At 50.9% G+C, this 21,222-nt stretch overlaps 1 protein-coding gene across 2 annotated transcripts in view; it reads right to left on the reverse strand.

The window, feature by feature from the left end:
* Positions 1-16,976, reverse strand: part of NR4A3 (nuclear receptor subfamily 4 group A member 3) — a 31,378-nt gene extending 14,402 nt beyond the window's left edge. The window contains exons 1-7 of one of the 2 annotated variants that reach the window (XM_080579813.1): positions 16,506-16,976; positions 14,500-14,670; positions 11,128-12,011; positions 9,004-9,133; positions 7,866-8,038; positions 2,426-2,625; positions 1,029-1,207 (exon numbers count right to left, since the gene is read on the reverse strand). In XM_080579813.1, the coding sequence (XP_080435939.1) occupies positions 1,029-1,207; positions 2,426-2,625; positions 7,866-8,038; positions 9,004-9,133; positions 11,128-12,009 (1,564 nt within the window). In that variant the 5' untranslated portion in view covers positions 12,010-12,011; positions 14,500-14,670; positions 16,506-16,976. Of the gene's footprint in view, positions 1-1,028; positions 1,208-2,425; positions 2,626-7,865; positions 8,039-9,003; positions 9,134-11,127; positions 14,671-16,505 lie in introns of those variants that run through there. The other variant, XM_080579814.1, reaches the window with a different exon arrangement.
* Positions 16,977-21,222: the final 4,246 nt, after the last annotated feature.

Raw genomic sequence — 21,222 nt, forward strand, 5'->3', positions numbered from 1 at the left:
AAACCGGTGGCTGCCTGAAATGCAGGAGGAAATCAATATCCATCCCAGCGGAGCTCCTAGGATCCCTGGGCAGACTGAGCTCAAGGCATGCTGAAGCACCGGCACGCACGGACAACACGGTTGCAGTACCTTTCTGATAGCCCCTGTCCTGAAGTGAGCGCGAGGCTGTCAGCGGAGATGACTGCTGCTCTGACTTCTGCTGTGTTCCCATGGCTCGTCAGGCACCCTCTCTCCCAACCCTTCCCGCTTCTGCCAGCCATGCCTCTTAAGCTACCAAAAGCCCAAAGTACGCAGCATGCGCTTCAAGGGGCTTTGTTGTTTCAGGAATGAGAAAATTTACACTTCATAACATTATGTTCCCCTGGCTTGTACTTCCCAGCCAGATTTGGCAGGTTCTTACATTCGTTTCCTGCTGTTCACCCCATCAGGCAGAAGGGGTGATATGGTCACACGCACACGCAAAAGCTTTTGTAAAACTGCAGAAGGGACTTTTCTCTTACTATTCTCCAATTTTCTCTCTCAAAAAAAGCAGTACACGGAATACCTATCGTACCTTGGCTCCCCAAATCAGCCTGCCTGCCCTCATGAAGCACTCTTTCTGGTCTAGCTGCCTTGCTGAGAGGTGAGTTATACGACCTGTATGGCTTCGAGCTCTCGAGCCACCCCAGTATTAGTATGCCTATGCAAAAGACTTAGCTCTAGTCATTTCACTGGGCTTTTCTGGGAATTCAGCAAGTACTTCAAATGCTTTTGTGGGAGCTACTCAGTTTGCTTGGAAGCACTTTGCATTTTAGAGACTATTCCAAGAAAACAATGAAACCATGAAGAAATAGAGAGTTAGATTATGTTTTAATAGGTGTGTCTAATGGTCTAATGTTACAGTCCACGATTTCAGTATGGTCATTACAATGCTTAAAAATCACACTCACTTTACCTGTAATATTGCTAAGTTAACTGAAATTGCTTGAATCTACATCAAAGTAAAGTGATAGGAGTCTGAAGCTTTCTATCAACAAAGGAGCACTTACCTGTAATCATAGTTAGAGCTGATAAACTTGCTAAGGCTGGGATATCAAGGTTAAGGCTCTTTAAGTTTAAGGAAAAGTCTTTAATTGAGTCGAGCCACTCCCCAAATCCACGAAGGCACTGAAGTCTATGAAGCACAAGTCCATTGCAGAATACAAACTTATCCTCAGCAGTATCAGACCTCAAATAAAAACAATTGAAAAAATTATAAATGCATCCTCTACTTTACAGCAACATGCATAACCAGTATTGAAGTGTCTGTCATTTAAAATCCAAGGCATATTATCCTGAGACATATGTGGGCATTCACGTTTGACAATATGCTTCTCCCCTGGGGCAAAAGTACAACAAACAAGCTTCTATGATTGCTTACTTCATAGAGTTATAAGCCTGAGGTTAGCTGTAGCATGTGGTGTAGGCTGTCTAATTAGTTAAGATTTTGGTCTTGCCCAAAGGCATAAACAGAGAAGACATTTTACATTAAATACTGTATGTTTGAGCCACAGGAATAGTACGTGCATGCGTTTTGAAACACAAAACTAATAAAAACTGAAGAAAGAAGAGATTCTGCAACTCTCAGCACTTATTTAGTCTCATCTGCATTTTTCATATTATTAAAACTGATAAAGAAAAAACAATGGAAAGCGCGTGTAATAATGCACAACACATAACATAATAGACCCTTTTATGTGAAAACCTGTGTGTAAGAGCGGTATTACAGCCAAGCTCTCCTCTCCTCCCCACCCTCCGCTGCCAATATCCCTGTTAAAAGCTGCATGCAAAGGTCATTTTCAACCTAAAGAAACAAGGGCATAATTCAAATCACCAGCTTGGAATTTCCCCAGTCCCTGAAAGTGTCTTTGGTAAAACGTCTTAACTAGTGCCAGACTGACAAATAGCACCTCACTCTGCTGAATGACTTGGTATTAAGAAGAAAAACAATCTGAACAAGATTTTAAAGCTTCTTTATCCCTTTCAAAAACAGACTACAAAGATGTGCATGCACAAAAAAAAAAGGGGGGGGGGGAGGAAAAGGTTTTATACTAAAAGTGCTTTTCTATAGTTTGTGCTGATGAGCATGAAGCAAACTTTCTCAAATTGTACCCGAGGATCAATTTTGATTACTAGGGAAGAAGAGGATGTGGTATATCAAATAAAAAGAAGCACATTAGTGAGAACTATGCTCTCTTTTTAAATCACTGTCTTTTTTTTTCTTTTCTGCAGCGTAAAACAAATTAAACACCATATCCTGCGGATGCAGACATTGCTGATGTTTTTTTTTTGTTTGTTTTAAATTGACAATGTTCAAAGGTATCACCATATTTACATTTATTCCTTAAAAGCATTTAGACGGATGATTTTTCACATCAGCTTAAGAGGAAACGAAATAAATAGTTACCTGATGGAGAGTCTTAGTACAAACAGCTCCAAAAAAGCTGATTCTATGAGTAATGTCTGATCTTCTTTTGGGAGGTCAGTAAATCCTGGAATTTTTTCTGCCCAGCCTCTAGATATGTCAATGGAGGCAGTCAGAAGATTATAGAACTGTTGTACATGTTCTGCATCTGTGCCTGCAGCAGCCTGATCAGTGGAACAGTACTAAAATGAAAGCCACAGAAAGCAACGTTACACGCATTACAGGGCACTCGGAGAAACAGGCAGTGTTACCTGCCCAACAACATTTCCTTCTGTGGCAAAGCTGGCATTATTACCAAAGGCAGATTAAGCAGGTCTCAGTCTAGCTACCTGTCTGCCTACCTAGAGGCGTTCTGCTATTCAGATGCATACTGCAAAAATATTTCCAGACTTAGAGAAATCGCTTAAAATTTCTAAGTAAAATATTATCGCATTTTACAAGTGCCTATATGCAATGAGTAAACACAAACAGCAGTCTGGTGGGTAGGATAATTTTGATCACAATAGAGGAGGAATACTATTTAACTTACTACAATTAAACAATTTTCCCATTGATGAATTTGTCTCAGTACGTCCAAAATGCAGATTTCTTCCCCAACCTCTCAAATTGCATTTTATCTGACAGTGATAGAGACATGCAAGATAAATCATCTTTTATCTGACACGTGCAGCGTCGCTTCATTTGAATACAGAATTGGTTGAAAGTAAACCAGCTGCCCCATATCACCTCTTATCCTGCAAATGGAAGCGTTTCAGGTTCAGGAGAACCTATTATCCTGCTGATGCGGCCATAACTCTTCCAGACAACTGCTCGACAGCCTCAGCTCGCCCAACTTCCCCACGACCCCCTGACAGCTCCCTCCCTGCTGTCTCCTGCTTCCTCCCCGCTGGATCCCTGTCACTTCCCCGGCACTGCTCTCTCCGGCAGAAAATATAACGGGTTTTCATGGCTTGGTCTGATTCTGCACTTGGAAAGTGCGGGAGCTGAACAGTTCGGAATTTATTGAAACAGCAGCTTCCCCATCAGACATCGCGTGGGTTATTTCTGGGAGAGACTTTGCACAAACGCTGCCTCTGGGACTCAGCCAGGAAAAGCTGGGGTGGTCTCCATCGCTGCACACCCTCTGGAAACTACTTTCCACACGCAGTTAGGGCCTGAGTCCATCAGCCTAAAGGTTTTGCTAGCATCCCAAGCCAGAGGGGAGGCAGAAAGACCCACATCTCTTCTTGGTCGGTAACAGGGCAGTGGGAGCCTGGGAGGACCTTACTACAGGCACGGCACTTTGGCTGCAGGTATCACCCAGGCTGCTTACTGCAACCCAAAAGTCACCTCTGTGCAGGACAGAGAGGGGGAACAGCAAGCAGAACCTCGTGGGCAGGTGTCCTATTCACCGCCTGTCCTCGCTGGAGGTGGTTGCTGTTGGCAGGTAAGGGATGAAGGACGCGGTTTCACAGTCTGATTGTTGAACCACAGCAAAGATGTCACAAGTCCTGGACACCTCTGGCCACGCCTGGGGTATCGGTGCTAGCCCTGAATGACCCCCTTCTGCTCACTACCTACATGACTTTTGTACGGTGAGCTCAGCAAATGCAATGTGTGATCCCTCTGCTAAAGTTCACGAGGAGCCAAACTCTGCCCCAGCTGCTCTGAAGGATGGCAGCGAAGCAAGAGGAGGCCAAAAACGGACAGGATGGGGAACAGCAGTAGAAAATTTGTATGCTGCAAGAGGCTTATTTGTCCAGTCCTCCCCCTGAACGAAGCAGATGAGGAAGGCTCAGGCAGTGCAAAATAATACTCCTGGCACTGGACTGCAGCAAGATGCACCAGGGTGGTTAGTAGGTAGGAAAAGACTGAGTGCTACTTCAGACACCTTGCACCCCCTCCATTATATGAAGCCAAAGCAGTGAGTGTGAGGAGGTGGGCTTCTCCCATTCATGGCCTTCAGCTCCTCAAGACTCTGGGAGACCTGCTCTGCTGTGCAGGAGCTGAGCTGTGACTCCTTTCTATACAGGAAAATGGAAAATATAGGCTGATGGAAATTCCTGCCTTGCCTACAGGCAGTGTTAAGGCAAGGCACGTTCTCAATCCTCTGATCAGTGAAAAGGAGGGAAAAGAGAAGGAAAAGAAGAAAGATACTACCCTACATTCACCCAAAATACAACTCATCACAAGTTGACGTAATTATGCCAGGTATTAAATTGCTCTCGGTATTCACAAAGCATTCCTTTGGCAAAAGTAAGACAAAGTTTTAACATTGTCTAATGAAGCTGAATGCTACCGTGTCACATAACTGAATGTTACAGTACTACATACCCCACTGGGCCACTTAATTAGATTGAATGCACCAAAAAAAATTTAACCTGTATTTGTTGTTACAGTTTAGCCCATGAGAGCATTTTTAGAAGACAGGTAAAAAATTATAGGGAGCCCTATAGTTTTGAACCGCAGGAGTATGTCACTGCTTGCTACAAAGAGTAGCTGAAATAAAATATTATTTACATTCAACAGTCTTATGAGTATGTAAGGAAGCACAAACCATATGTACGGTTCTTTTCCGTGCCCCAAATCTTTTTCTTCCCCCCCCCACCCCGTGGTTATTTCATTGAGGAGAGGTGATATTTGACCTAACTTCTGACCAAGACAGCTGGTAAGCCTGGCCTCTGTCAAGAGGCCGCGGAGCGGAGGGGTTGGGTCCTGCACAGCCAGAGGAGGCTGGAGGCACCGCCGGGGAGAGCCAGCGGGGAAAGCTCTGCCCCGCTGCCGTCAGGAGTTAAGGGATGCCCGACTTACACAAGGGGGAGATGCGTGTGTAGCGAGCAACGTTAATTTACATGGCACATCTAAAAGCCTGGCGTTGGGGAGCTCGATAGCACGATGCAGCCCTACCCTTTGCCTGCTTTTCGACACCTTCGTGGACTGCCGTAGCTGCAAAAGTCTAACAAGGTTGGCTCTGCATATTTACAATCCGACAACCAGAAGCCATGCTTCCTTTTCCATGCGTCTCCCCTTCCTGTGTCAGAAGCACGGATTTTTGCTTCATTTTTGGCCAGGGCTTGGGGTGGGATTATTGGCTAAATGCTGTGCTCCCCCTCCAAAAAGGCAACATTTCTATTTAAGTCAGTGGCTGTTTTGCCTGAAGAAGGACGGCAAGGTACAGGGTCTGCTTCTCCTCTCGCTTACTGAGAAGTCTAAACTCATGGAATTGTACCAGTAAAACAGGTGTGAGACCTGACTACGGCCCTTGGCCTTTAAAGAGTTCATAAACCAAATTCTCTTCCTAGCAATTGCTTTTTGAAACCAAGTACCTAAATATACCATTGCTGTGGGCTGGTAAGTTAAAACCAGTGCTGAAAGGAGAAGTAGCGATGTTCTCAACAAAACCGGTTCCACTGTGTTTTGCTTTAAAATTTGTAGGTTGTGTAATTTAATTTTATACTTTTGGCGTAGGTTGTTGCGCTTTTTTGGAGGGAAGGGCTACACGTTCCCCTCTGAAACTCTTACTAGTATTTTTGCGACAGGCCAGACGACGTTACGGCTTGCAAACATGAAGACCATGCTAAACATTAAGGTCGTGGCTATGGAAGTGTTAGGACTGACGCCAAGCCAGGTTTCCAGATCTACCCGTTTGTGGTGCACGGCAGGGTCACAGCCTAACCGAGCGTGCCGCAAGCCGGTCGTTACTGGCACAGGATCCTTCACAGTGATTTTTTAGCATTACAGTGGGATTCCTGCATACTTCGTTTAGTTAATCTCAGTTTTGACACGGTAGTCTTTCCTGATCTCCCTTAACTTTTTAAAAAAGTATAAAGTTTATGAAAAACATACGAATCTATTAATTTTTAGCTTATTTTTGTATTATCAGTACTGCCAAGCATAACAGACTAATACATTCTTATGTAAAGAAAAACTTAGATACCAGTAGGTCCTAACACACAATCATACATGGTCTTTTAGCCACCAAAACTAAATTAATCTGCTGTCAATGCTATGCTTCCTGTGAAGACCAGCAGGATTGTTTAGCAGTGAGATCTATGGGCTGTTTTCATTAGAAGAGGAATAGCTACTGTAGGTCAGAGACAGAAGTCAAATAAAAAAAAATCAGAGTTTTCATTTAATTCTGTAATTTTACACCTATAAGCAAGTACACGAGGCTGGATACTGCTGTCATGGACTGGGCTGTCGTACTCGTGTAACTCTGTGGAACCCGGTAGATTCCTGCCAAAGTGCACAGTGTTTGCAGAATGACCCCCTGAGACCTTCCGGGTAAGTTAAAATACGTGTAAGTATGGCCAGAGTATTCTCCCCGAGAAGGCTGTCAGACACTAAACAACTAGATTCATAATAGTAATCTATAAAATTGTGGAGTTGTATACATGCAATTGTATACAGTAGCTTGAAGAAAAGAAGCTACAGCATGCTTATAATTGCTAAATTATATATGCAAGCATATTCTAAAATAGAATAATATATTTTTACATGATTACAATAAAATATGTTTTAGTATCAAATATTACTTAGCAACAAGTGATAAATGGCCAATGTAAATGTTGTCTGAATACAGCTGTATTTTTCACAGTCTGAGACTTCATCATATTTCATTATGAGGGAGGAATTTGATCTTGTTTTTCCTTAGCTGTATTTTTTTCTTTTCATGTATCAACCTACCTAGAAGTGTATTTCACAAGCTATTTCAATACTACATTTTAATAACTACAGAACAGTTTTATAAAGCTTTCAAAATATTCCATCAATATTTAAATGGCAAATACTATACAATAAAGAACAAGGTCACAAAAATATATATGTGGTAAAGCTTTGCTGAATTAATCTTTTAGAATTGTGATCTAACGGTCTGTTTCACAAATGTGAATTTTGCTTAACAAATATTCATGCTGGGGTATCCTAAGCCAGACCCTGTCCCCGTTTAAATAATGGCAAAATTCCTGTTGATTTCAATATAAATCCATCAAATGTTACTTTATGCAACCCTTACAGCATACCGGGAAAGTTCTGTTTGATTTTAGCATTTGTAACTTGAAACTTAAGATGCCAGCCATATGGACAGTACTGAGTTTGGTAGATTAATCGATTGTTTTGTAGTGGCTGGTGTTCTGGCACAGCCTTTTGCGAGAAGAGCGCTCTGTTTGCCCGTGCATTGTAGCTTTCACTCCCCCATGTGAGTATACAGCAGATAACCTTGTGTTCGAGACCCTGACAATGAACAGCCGCTAACACTGATTTCCAGCTCACCTCCTTTCCCATCATTATCCACCTACCATGAATAGGCACAGCTGGCTGGGCAAACTTTTACTCTCACCCCAATTTCACATTTATTTTCATTTTAGCAAACTGGCTGGTAAGTAGGAATGCGGTTCATGACTCATTTCCATGCAGAAAACAAACAAAGAAAAGCGAGACATACTCTTGAATAGTCAAGCTCCCTGGGCGTGGAGTCGGTTAAAGCTCGGACGAGGGCGTTCATCATGCTGATGGGAGGAGAAGGCGGGGAGGGCTGAGAAGGTTCTTGCTGCAAGGGGCTCTTTGGTTTGGAAGGCAGCCGACCTCTTCTCCCTTTCAGGCTGTCCGTGCGGACGACTGCGTAAAAAAGAGGGGAATCAGCTGTGAGGACTGGTACCAGCAGACGACAGATCAGGCTGAGCACCTGCTTCCCTCGCGATGGCCAGCCCAGCAAAAACAAGAGCATTCTCCAATTTCAGCACGTGCTACCGATGCCTTTGATCGCAGTGAAACACAAACGGTACCAGAACGGCATCAGACCTCTGGTCGTAAGCAGCAGCCTGACTGCTTAGTTGAAGCCCAGCTGTGTTCCTAGCGCTTGTGCTTTGTTTGCAGCACGCTTGTGTGCCCCTATATGTGCGCGCACACACACGGCTCTACTGCTGAAAGAAAACCGAACGTGAAACGTGAGTGTTACTACTGCCAGTGCACCTCCTATATGGCAGGGTTTTTCTTTCGAAGTAATTTTAGCTTTCTCAAAGCAGCTGAAAAATACGTTCACATCATATAGGCTGTATTATCCATGTCAGTATTTGCAATGGGACTGCTCATACAGCATTACTCACGTACTTAAATATTTGCAGAATTGGGACTAATGAGTTGATCCTGTTTCCATTTAAATTAATTGCAAATTTACAATCAGCTTGTGGGAATGAGACAAGCCTGTATGCAAAAATGCACACCCGACAATGACATGCAGCCCCCCGTGAGGTAATATGTGGAAGCCAACAGCACTACTGAACGACATTCAACGTTCGTAAAGGAGACATTTTGGCCAGAGTCAAATTATCCTCTCGTGACCTTGCTGTTCTTGAACTCTGGGGTCCCAGAAAGTCTAAATATGATAAACCCACTAACTTTGGTGACAAGAAAAAAAATAAATCAATACCTTATTACACAAATGCACACGTTCAGGGGCAAGTTAGGAACCCCACCACTGCAATATTCATAGTACAGACATCCATGTCCACACACACACACTCACACGTACTCATTAAATGCAACGTTCCACCATTTGGGATAATAATAGCAATAGTCCTTACCTTCTTTAACCATGCCGACGCTGAGACACTTCTGAAACCGGCAGTACTGACATCTGTTACGACGTCTCTTGTCCACTGGACAGTTTTTATTTGCCAGACAAACATATTTTGCGTTTTTCTGCACTGTTCTCTGAGAAAAGGCAACAGAGAAATAGTAAACCGATAGTTTCGTGAACAACTTAGAACCTGACAAAATGTATTTTAATTACAACATGAAAAGCGACAGTGCAATTCATATAATTAGATAAAATTAATTTCCTAACACACTAGCCTGCAGGAAAAACAATTTTATTAGTGTTAGCTACTGACAATGAAAATCATCTAGGATTGTTCTGAAGCAAGTCTCTGGAGACAGGCAACTTTGAATGATAAAATCATATCTGAAATTACCAGGTCATCGCATCTACCTTTGGGGATTAGATTATCTCCGCTTTTAATATCCCTTTGGGAACAATTTTCTACTTGGTTCATTCCCTTGATTATTGCTGACCTTATTAAAATAAAATCAAAATGATCTGCGATGTACTTCTCTTGCTATCGCTATTGTTAGTCAAATACCACAATAACTGGTTTGGTTAGCCATTAAAATCATCGGGGAGAAAAATAAAAATACCAGAACCCCCTACAAAACATATTTAGTTAAATATTCTGGGAAAACTAACCTGGCTTGGGAAAAAGAAAATAGACAGAGGGATACTGTAGCTACAGACATGTAATTAGCTCTTAAAGTGGTTTAAAAACTATAAGGAAAAATTAAAATTAGTAAAATCCCGGCGAGCCTTGAAAGAATATAATAGAAATTGTTGCAAAAATATATTATGCATTTCCATATTTAAAATCAAATACATCAATAAATAACTTAGCACAAAAAGAAATTAATAGGAAAGCCATCAGGAGAGGATCAAATTTATCAGTTCAACATTTGGTATTAAATCTTTGCCTGCAATTAAATTAATGGGAAAATGCTATTTTATATTTCTGTTGTATTTCAAACAACAGCTTCAATGCAGTAAGTACAAGGGACACAGCAAACAGTGCACATTGCACTTTAGAACTGAAAACTGTTTCACTTGAGAAAATCATTTTGCAGAATAAGCTCTAGCCACAGCTCCCAGTGAAGGATATGCTATTAATTTCCATGGGGGTAGGATCAGGCCCAGCAGAGCTGCTATTTCCAGGCTGTTTGTGGTCCGTTTTCTAATTATTTTTAAATAACAAGCGAGTTGTACAGGAGATGTGTATTTTAGCATGTTGCCAAAGGATTATAACGAAGTAATATTAGCAGTTCTATGTACAATAAAAAAAAAACACGCTGTGGGCCCTCCCCTACATCTATTTTTGGACTATTTTTGTTCCCATCGTACTTAGGAAATCTTTTACCAGAACAGGGGCACGACTACTATCTGTGCAGAAAGAAATGTACCAAACCAGCCCCAAATTTAACAAATCTTGAACCTACTACCTAGACTGCCCCCCCCCCCAAAAAAAAAAAAAGTCTACACCAAGTGTTTCACTTAAGGCTGTTTCTGAAAAAAAAAAAAAAAAGTCCTGAACTCCAAGCTGGATTTGTTGCGATTATGAAGTGCCCTAATCTAAAAGCAGAAAGAAAGAATTCCGGTCTTAAAAGTATAAGCACATGCTCAGAAGCTGCCTCATGTAAAAGGGTCAGTGCTGCTGACTGCCTTCGCAGCCTCCTAAGCTACACGGGGACACGGCATGGTGTGTTGCCACTGCTCGGCTAGGTGCTTTCAATGGGCGAGAGCTCGCTCTCTACCTAAACTGATGAGCAGTGATGAGGCAACAACCAAATAAAAGTTAAATATTTGGTTTTGCTCCACTCCTGAAGTCTCCCCCCGGGGCTGCGCTCACAGCCCTCCTGGCTGGAGCAGCCTGGGTGCGAGGAATGGCACCACCACCGCCTGCCGAAAAATGAGACAGGACTTTCTGACGCATCTCGTTTCCAGCGAGGTTCGGAGGAGCTCTGAGCCCTGGCACACGACATCGTGGCGCTGACGGGGCAGAGGCCAGGAGCCTGCGGCCGCCCAGCGGGGTCGGGTGGGAGGGAAGGGGAAGATGGAGGACGCAGGGCGGGGAGCGAGACCCGCGTCCTGGCGGAGCTCTCACCTTGAAAAAGCCCTTGCAGCCCTCGCACGTCCGCACGCCGTAGTGCTGGCAGGCGGCGTTGTCCCCGCAGACGGCGCACGTGCCCTCCCCGGACGAGGAACTCCTGCTGGGCGGGGAGGGGAGGCCGCTGCCGCCGCCGCTGGCCTCCCCCATCAGGCTGGAGGTGGCCGCGTTGAGGCCGAGCGGGGAGAAGGCTAAGGTGGCTGGTCTTTTGGCCAGGGGAAGGCCGTACGAGTGGCTCTCCATGGGGGCCTGCCCGGCCGCCGGCCTGTCGGGGCCCAGGGGGAGGCTCAAGGATGCCGGGTCGTAGCACATGTGGGCGGCCGCCGCCGGCGTGTGCGGGGGGGAGTGCTTGAAGTGGAAGAGGGGGAAGCGCGGAGGCACAGTCTTCATGGGGGCGGCCTCCATCAGGTGGCCGGGAGGCAGGCAGGTCTGGGTGGGCTGCAGCGGGGGCTCGTCCCACAGGCTCTGGTGCGGGGGGAAGCCCGGCGTGGTGGGCGTGGAGGGCGGCGACTGCTTGAAGTACATGGAGGTGCTGGGCATCCCCTCGTCCGTGGAGGGCGGCAGCGAGGGCTGGTAGGTGGAAAGCCGGGCGTCTTCCATCTTGATGAGGGGCCTCTGGCTGGAGGAGGCGGATTGCATTTGGTAGAGGCAGGAAGGCTTGAGCTCGTAGCTGCCGGAGTAACCCTCCATGAAGGTGCTGAAGCTGGGAAGGGAGGTGGTGGCGGTGGCAGTGATCTCGGTACTGCTCAGGTCCATGGTCAGCTTGGCATAGTCAGGGTTCATGATCTCCGAGCTGTACTCCGAGCCATACGCGTAGGTCTGAGCTGCATAATTCGAACCGGGCGGTGAAGGGCTATACTGCGCTTGCACACAGGGCATATCTGCAAGGGCAAAGGGGAACGTTAACACCAAGCCCCACGTGCTGAGGCCACAGTCCAGACCCTCGCCAACCTCTTTCCGACGAGCTTTCCCACATTTCGTGGGGCTCGGTCAGACACCCGACTCCCACTCTCGCCTGGACATGGGAAACACAAATTAAGCTCAAGCCGTTGGCGAGGAACATGTATCAGGGATCGACTGAGCATTAGGTATTAGGGAGCTCTCTTCCGCTCGCTGGGGCCACTCGAATTTATACCAGTGTCAGTGAGAGGAGACATCTCCAGCCTGCCCTAGATCCGCTGCTTAATATGCATAGGTGTCAATGAGAATTAGATAAGCAGAATGGGAACGGTTTATGGCTATAAATCTATCTCTGCATGCATGCGACCATGCCATAAAATTTTCATGAAGGGTAAACTAGATTACCAAATGCATAATATTAAAACTGATAGTTTAAAAGGAACAGCATCTACAGTGGGTGTCAGAGGAACAGCTCAAATCACAGTATTTGCTACTTAAGACTTGCAAACATCAATTTTGCTTACTTGGCTCTGGGCCTTCAAAGCATATTTCTGGTCAGCTAATAACTCAGGGCTGGTGTCTAGCTGCTACTTTTGAGGCTTATCTGTAGTGGAACATTCTCCTAAAAAAAGCGAGCGGTAAAACATATCCCTAAATTTGCAAAAATGTAAGAGAAAAAGTAAGGGGCATTTCTGTTTCTATAAGAAAGCGACAATGTAATTGTTTTTGTCCATTAGTCTTAAAAGTTAATGTGGTTCACTGGTAGCCGGGAGGGTTTCAGCAACACAGTGCCTGCAAAGACCTTTTTTCCTTTTACATTTCCTACTAATCCACTATTTCCTTGGTTGCTCTCAAGAAATAATGGAGCCAATGCTGCAATCCACCTGAGGTTCACCTGGCCAAACAACGTGAGACTCTAGCCCAGTATTTGCAACCCAGACTAAAGGTGCATGATGTGCTTTGGTTCTGCAGCAGAGGAATAAAATGCATCAATTAGCGCAAATACTCTCGTAAAGAGATCAGAAAAACAAATACGGAGAAAGTGTATATCAAAAATCAGTGCAGTTCACCTCTTCTTAATTGTGGTAATTTATATTCCTAAAGTACTCGGTAGAGAATTCATATTAAAAAAAAAAAAAAGCTGTATTAAAAATAATGGGGTTTTCCTGTATTTTAAGAACTCCCTTCACTTATAACTTTTAAATATTCACTTGAACCTGCCATGCAAGGATCCAAATAATAGGTGTCAGATCAACTTTCCATTCTTCCCTGCCTGCTTTGCAGATAAATGTAAACCAAGCACCAGATTTCAATTACCGTGTTGTCACAGAGTATTCAGATCTTCCTTCTTTTCGAGAAAACATCAGAAAGTGGGAGAAAAAATAGTGCTGTTTTCTGAAATTGCGAAGACCTTTCTGCTTGCAAATCCACGTATTTAAAGAAAAAAAGATAGCAGGACAACACTTCAACACTTCCACAAGCCTTGCCTCCCGATCTTATTTATGTATCTTCCCACAAAGGTCTCTTTTTCCTGTCAATACCTGCATCCGTGCCGTTCCATGCACACACATTTCATGCCAAGCCCTATTACTATCATTTGTTTAGCTTAAGGACTGCCTGCTAAAATGCACTGATCGGTGCTTAATCGAATAGAAAGGGAAAGCAATTCCTTCCACGCGCTTCCACTGAGGAACACAACTGAACGAGCGGGCAGATAATGTCACAAGTGGACGCGCTGATATGCAGCCCCATGAAGGAAAAAAGGCTTCTTGCGAGCTCAGAAAATGAGCAGGGATTCAGGGAAACAGATCGCTACAGGTTTGGGGTTTTGGTTTTTTATCTCCTTAGCAGGAGAGTTAAGGAGAGCATGGCAGGGTTAGGGCCCTGAATTCTGCTCAAAGTGGGCTGAGAAAGCCTAAGTCTAAAATAAGCGTGACCTGAGGACAGAAAAAATATCCCCAACGTAAAGGTCTGGTGCGCTCTGCGCAACTCCTCCTACTTCGCCCTCTGCCAGCACCTTCCTCTGACTAATCCTAACCCCTACTTTTCCACTCGGGGCACCGATATTAATCACCCCGCAAAGTAAATAACCTGGGATTTTCTCTTCTTGACCCAACAATGTTAGGAAAAAATAAAAATAACGATTAGAAAAAAAAAAAAAAAAACAAAACGATAACAGGAGGTTCGCCGATGGGCGGTATGTCATCGAAGCCCGGCGGAAGGGGTGAAAAACCAGGGCAGGAATATTCGGAGTTCTTCTTCTCGTCCTATTAGCGGCATCCTTGCGAGAGGGAGCTCGGCGTGAGGGATGCGCCGAGCCAGCGCTCCTCCCGCAGCCCCCCGCATCCCACCCGGCGGCTGCCGCTCCGCTCCTTCCGCGGCGCCCGGGGGCGATCCCCCCTTAAAGAGGGGAGCCCGGGGAGGGAGCAGGGGACCTCGCACCTCTCCTCTTCCTCGGCGGCTGCTTACCTGGCGGGTATCTTGCGCGCTGAATGGTGGGGCTGGTGGGGCGGGCGGCACCGGGCGGCGGCGGCGGCGGCGGCGGCGGCGGGGGGGGGGGGCTCCGTGCCGGCTGGGACCTCTCTGCGGAGGCTGCTTGGGAGGCTGGCCTCGGCGGGGGGCGCTCTTCCGACCCGGGCGCTGCGAGGGGAAAGGAGAGAGTCAGAAGCCGGCTCTTGGGGGGGGGGGGGGGGGGGGGAGCTTGGCCCCGGGGTGGGCAGGGGGAGCACCCCCCCGGCCGGGGGTGCCGTGCCCCGGCGGCTCCCCGTGGGATGCTCCGGCCCCTCCGCCCTCTGCGGCGGGGGCTGCGACTCCTGCTCTTTTTTTTTTTTTTTTTTTTTATTCCCCCCCCCCCCCGTTTTTCTCCCCAGCTTTCCCCTTCCTCGCCTTTGCTCCCTGCCCGCCTGCCGGGCTGCTCGGTGCCTCCCCGGCTCCCATCTCCTTCTCTGCGTCCCCCCCCTCCGGCCCCGGGGCTCGGGATGCGCCCCCCCCGCCTCCCCGAGCCGCCGGTTTCCTAGAGACACTCGGTGAGCTTTTAAGCACGCAGCACCCCTCCGGAGAGCAGCCGCCGGAGCCAGGAGCTCAGAGCCGCGAGGGCTGTAAATTAGGAGGAAATAAGCCCCCCCCCCCCCCCCGCCTTGTCACAGCTCTTTTCTTCCTCCGTGCGCCCCGCATTCAGCCCCGAGTGCCACCCCTCCCCACCCCGTAACGCGAGGAGGAAAAGCGTGAAACGCTCCCATTGTGACCGGGACTTCTCCAGGCGAGTTTCGAAACCTTCATTTACCCGGCAGGGACCGCCAAGGCGGGGGGGGGGGGAGGGAAGCTCCATTGAATTAAAAGTTTCGAGCTCCGCTCCCAGCGCCGGTGCGCTCCCGGCTTTGCGCATCACCCCCCCCGGAGCCGCACACGCTCGCTCCCCAAAATCCACGGGGCTCCGGCGAGTTCCCGAAAGAAAGCTCCGGAGAAAACCCTCTCCTGCTCGGGCTCGGTCCATTGTTTTAGCGGGGCCGGGCTCCGCCGCACGACAGTCTCCACGGAGGAGAGGGGAACGGGGCGAGGAATGTAAGCGGAGCGAAGCGGGCCGGGGAAAAAGTTAGCGACGCGTTCCCAAAGTTTGCGGGGTTTGGGGGGATTTCTTTTTTTTTCCTGGAGAAGGAAAAAAAAAAAAAAAGAAAAAAAAAAAAAGAAAAAAAAGAAAAAACCACCGAGCCCCACGCAGCCGGACCCCCTGCAGGAATCAGCTCTTTCCGCGCTTACCCTGGGAAATTTCCTCGCGTGGTCTCAAAAAATTAACAATAAAAGAAAAATGAAAACCACACAACCAAGCCCAAACGCCAGCTCCACCCAGGTGAGCCGCACCTCCGCCCGCGGCGCGCCGGCTATCGCGATAGCGCTGTCCCGACAGCCTTCCGCGGCACCATATCGCGACAGAGCGCCTCGCCGGCTCGCTCCCAGCACCGACCGGCGACCGAGGCGCCCGGTGCCCCGGCGCGCACGTTGCGGGGCCCGGTAGCCTCCGGGGTGCCGGTGCCGGGGCTCTCCGGTGGCGGTGCCGCCGGGGGGGGTCCGGGGCTCAGCGCCCCAGGTGGGACCCTCGCGACCCTGCGAGGCGACAGCAGCGGCAGCGGCAGCAGCGACAAGTTGTGCTGTAGGAAGGAGCCGAGCGAGTGCCATTCATCCCCGCCGTGAACTCGCCGCCGCCGCCGGCGGCAGCATCATTTCCATGACAACAACCAGCAGAAAGCCCTCGGTACCGGCGGCTCGGCCGCCAGCCCGGCCCGGGACGAGCCGGTGCCGGGGGACACCGGGGGGACACCGGGACGGGGACACCCGGAGCATCCCGGCTGCGGCGGAGCTGGGGTTGGGGGGGGGGGGGGGAGGCGAAAGTTTGGGGCGGTCGCGGCGGCGGCGGCGCTTCCCCGTCCCCGAAAGTTGTCCGGCGGTGCCCGCGGGGTGCCGGCGGTGCCCATACGTACTCGCTTGCTGTGTCGGTTCCGTCTTTACATCGGGGTCCCCGGCGGCCGCTTCCTCACCGGGGCGAGCGGGCGCTGTCCAGCGGCCGGGCGGCGACGGGAGCACCGCGGGGCTCGGCGGAGGCTGCGGCGGCGGCGGTGGAAGAGGCTCCGGAGGAGGAGGAGGACGCGTTATCCCGAGTCATGGAAAAACGGGGAGCCCCGGCAGCCGGTCCCCGCCGGGCGAGGCGAGGCGAGGCAGAGCGGAGCCGTCAGGGGCTGCCGGGCGGCGGCTGCGGCCGCGGGGCGCCCGGGGGCTGCGGTGCGGGGCGCGTGCGGCGGGGCAGAGAGAGGACGGAGGCGCCTCTCCGCGCTGCTCTCCCGCTCCGTGCCTCCGAACGTCATTTATGTGAGAGCAGCCCTAGCGGCCTCTCCATAGAGCGGCTGGAATGCGAAACGTCAATCGTGACGCCATGGGAGCCTGACGCTGCTGACCCCCCCCCCCCCCCCCCCCCCCACCTCCCCGCCCCGTGCGCCGCCGCGCCGAGCCCGGGCGGGCCGGGGGTGAGCCCGGCGTGAGGGGACGGCGCCGCGCCGGGACTCGGCGGGGACGGCGCTGCGGGGCCGCTCCGCCGCGGGACGGGGCGCCGGGGGCCGCCGGCGCCGCTCAAACGCCTTCCCGCCGCCGTTTCGCTGCCGCTGTCACCGCGCCCGCCGTCACGGCTGCTCGGCAGCGGGCGGCGCGGGGCGGGTGCCGTGCTGCGGGAGCGCCGGCTCCGCGCCGGAGGGCTGGCGGGGGACGGGAGCTTTGGCCGCTCGGCGCGGGGCGCCTTCGGGAGGGATCACCGGAGACTGCTTCCTTTTCCTCCGCTTTTTCACTTTTATTTCCTTTATTTTTTTTTCTTTTTTTTTCCTTTCCCTTTCCTTTTTTTTTCTTTTTTTCTTTCTTTTCCCTTTTTTCCTTTTTCATTTTTTTTCTTTTCCTTTTTCCCTTTTCATTTCTTTTTTCTTTATTCCCTTTTTTCCCCATTTTTTTTCCCTTTTTCATTTCTTTTTCTTTTTCATTCTTCTTTCTTTTTCTTTTCCCTTTTATTTTCCTTTTTCTTTTTTCCTCTTATTCTCTTCCCCCCTTTTACTTTTCTTTTTTCTTTATTCCCTTTTCATTTTTTCCATCTTTCATTTTTTTATTTTTTTCCCTTTTCATTTCTTTTTCTTTTTCATTTTTCTTTCTTTTACTTTTTTGCTGTTTCCTTTTATTTTCCTTTTCCCTTTTATTTTCCTTTTCCCTTTTATTTTCCTTTTCCTTTTATTCTTTATTTTCCCCCTTTTCCTTTTTTCCTTCCATTCTCTTTTTTTTTTCCTTTTTCTTTACTTTCTCTTTTCCCCCTTTTACTTCCTTTTTCCCCTTCCCCCAACTTTCCCCTCCCCTCCCCCTTCTCCCTTCACTTTTATCCACTTATTTCCCCCCTTCTCCTCCCGGAACATCCCACCCGCAGGACCCGCGACCAGCCCGGGGGGGCGCCGCACCTCCCGGACGGACGGACGGACGGACGGACACCTCGCTCTGCCCGCCCGTCCGCAGCACGCCGGCAGCCGCCGGGCCCCGCAGTCCCACGGGGGCGGTCCGGGAGGGCCGGGGGGCAGCCCCCGGCCGTGCCCCCCCCCCCCCCCCCCCCCCCGCGGGGATCCCTCCGGCCGCGGGCTCCCCGCGCGGCGCCGCTTCCCCCGCGCCCGCCGCCAGCCCCCGCCGGGGCCAATCAGCGCCCGCGCGTCACGGCGGGGCGCCCGCCCCCCCCGCCGCCTCAGCCAATCCCCGCGCGGGACGCGGCGGGCCGGGCGCCCGGTGGGCGGGGCCGAGCGGGCTGACGCACGGCGGCCGCGTCGTTGACGCAAGCGGCGCGGCTAAATTTAGCCCGCGGGGCCGGGGCCCGCCGAGCGGCGTTGCGGTGCGGGCGGGCGCAGCGCGGCTATTTTTGTGTCGCCGGTTGGCGGGCCGGCCGCGCCAAATATAGACGCGGGCGGGTATTTATAGCCCGGCCCGCTGTCACGGGGCCTCCCCCCCCCCCCCCCCCGGTGTAAGGGGCCCGAGGGGGTTCCCCCCCACGCGTGGGGTCGGTGCCCGGCGGGGTCACGCGTGGGGATGCCCCGCCACGGGGACAGCCCTGCCTGACGCAACGGAGCGCAGCGGGGAGCCGCGAAATGGCGGCTGGGGGGGGACGGGGTGACGGGACGGGGGGGTGGCGGCTCCCGGCCCTGCCCCGCCGCAGCCGCGGGGAGATTCCCTTTGATGCCGCTCCCGGCGTGGGCGGCCGAGGGCAGGGGAGGGGAGGGGAGAGGGGAGGGTGGCACTTTCCGCCCTGGTAAAAATACGCCGCTTTCCATGCTGTCATTTCTCCTCCTCCTCCTCCTCCTCCTCCTCAGTCGTTCGTCGTCGTCTCCGCCGCGACGCTGCTGGGAAAGGGCCCGCAGCGCCGTGCCGGCAGCGCGGAAAGCGGCGGGGACGGGGCGGGGGGGGAGAGGAGGGGACCCGCGGCCCCTTCCCCGTGTGGGGCTTCCCCGGGCTCCTGCCGGCCCCCGCGGAGCGAAAACGGCGTCTTCCGAGGGGCCTGCGAGAGTAAAATTCACCCACCCCAAACCAACCCCAAGCCAGCCTCCGAGACAACCCTCAACGTGCTGCGTAAATCACAGAAGTCGTTCAAGTTGTTAAAGACCTCCAAGATCATCCCCAACCACCCCCCTGCCACCAGTGTCACCCACTAAACCGTGTCCCTAAGCACCATGTCCAACCGTCTCCCAAAGCACCAGGTCCAACCGTCTCCCAAAGCACCAGGTCCTCCCGTCGCAAAGCACTGCTGCACAAAACGCCGGGTGTTTGGGGGAAACGGCCCCAAAGCTGCCAGCTCTGTGCATGGGGCCAGCGGCTTGTCCGCCACACATTTCCCCCACCACCCGTCTCCTCCGTGGAGAGCAGGGCCTGTCATTAACCAGCCTGTTGTTAGCAGGGAGGGCAGCCACCACGCATACTTAGGAAGGAGCTAGAAGTCCTTCATGAGTGGAGCTGAGCATAAACACGGGGGCAGAGGGCGAGGGAAGGGGACGGGGAGGCCAGGCAGTGAGTTGTGCAGCCCTTGCGTAGACATGGCCTTGCTCCACTGGCGTGGAAGGGAGGCCCACAGGGATGTCGCTGTGGGGGCTTCACGGGTGACAAGGAAAAGGATGAGGGGAGGAAGCCCCCGAGAACCTGGGGGAGAAATAAAGCTCGCCCTTACTGCTTTGGGTTTGGGGAAGGTGGTCATTTGCCATGCGAGGTCAGAGCTGGAAGGCTGTTGGACCAAACAACATGGAGAAGCCGAGGGGGTCACCTCCAGTTCCCACTGACCCATCCCTAAATATGCTCAGATAACTTGATGGCAAGCTCCTCATCGCAGCTTGCAGTTGTCTTCTGCGAGACCAGAGCGTGAGCAGTCCGGGACAGTCCTGAGGCTGCAAAGTTCTCTGCCTGGATGCTGCCTCCTAGGAAAACCCCAAAACAGGACTCGGTCGGTGCCCCCTAATTACACACGGCTCGGTGGGCTCAGCGCGTGCACAGGAGACAGGGCACCCAGCTCTCCTCTGGCAGGGGGGCAAGGGTGGGGACGGGGAGCGTCAGCCCACATTCCCCACCTCCCAGGAGCCTGCTGTGATCCCTGCGCCGAGCTGGGTGGCATCTCACCCCTCCGTTTGAAGTGGTGAAACCGCGCTCAGGCTGCCGCTCGGGGCTGTCTGCCGGAGCAGAGGAGTTCTGCGTACCCACTCCTGCTCCAAGGACGGTGTGCGTGTTTTACATTAAGTGCTTGCGGCTCAAAAATGCTGCCGTGGCCTTACCTGAACTTGCATGCTCACCTGATTAATCCCTGCTGTCGAGTGTGATTTCTAAAGCAAAGGCTCCCCTTCCCCTCCGTACCCTCCTGGATAGCCAGTAACCTGGTGCTCAGGTCATTCTCCTGAATAAGGAGACGTGGGTTCGGGTCTTTAAGCAGTGAAAGGAATTAAATCCCAGATCTTCTGTTTTCTAGGGAGTGCTCTATTGGGTCCAACAGAAGGCAGCACCCATCTTTTTCCAGCAGTGCCTTTGAAGGACCCTGTAGGTAACCGTCTCCAGAAAGGCTTCTGACACCCCAAGACTGCACCGGCAAGAAGTACACCGAGCTATGTACCCTTGCTCCAGAGCAGGGGGATTTGGGGCTTGGCCCCATCCAATTGTGGCACGTATTCAGGTTTGTACCCTTTTCTCTCCCTACGGGCACGCAAAGAGTTTGATGATTAATTTGGGTTTCTGAATTCTTTTTAGGGGACGCAGCACTGAAAAAAAACAGGTCCGTTTTTGACTTGGTCACCTAAAGCCTGCGTTGGATTCAGGTCTGGGCCGGAATCCTACCCTTCAGAGGCACCCTGCCATCCGGAGAATAAACACACGAGGTTCTGGCGTTGGCTGAGGTGAGCAGAGTCTTGAAAACAGGATGTGACCCTAGTCAACACGACACCTAGCCACATCTGGACAGCCTGGAACAACAGCTCCGACTCTGCTTCCTTCCCTGATCGGGTCAGAGAGTTTGTGTGAGGCGGGCGAGATGCTACAACAGGTACCCGGGACCCCCAGCTCACCACCGCTGTGTTTCCAAACAGAGGGAGGAGCTCATCCAGCTTTCTCTGCTTCTCCCAGTGGGAGAGAAAGGTGCCCTTGTCATGCAGAGGTCACGGT

This window comes from Anser brachyrhynchus (assembly GCF_964034855.1).
Source record: "Anser brachyrhynchus genome assembly, chromosome: 2".
Taxonomy (NCBI): domain Eukaryota; kingdom Metazoa; phylum Chordata; class Aves; order Anseriformes; family Anatidae; genus Anser; species Anser brachyrhynchus.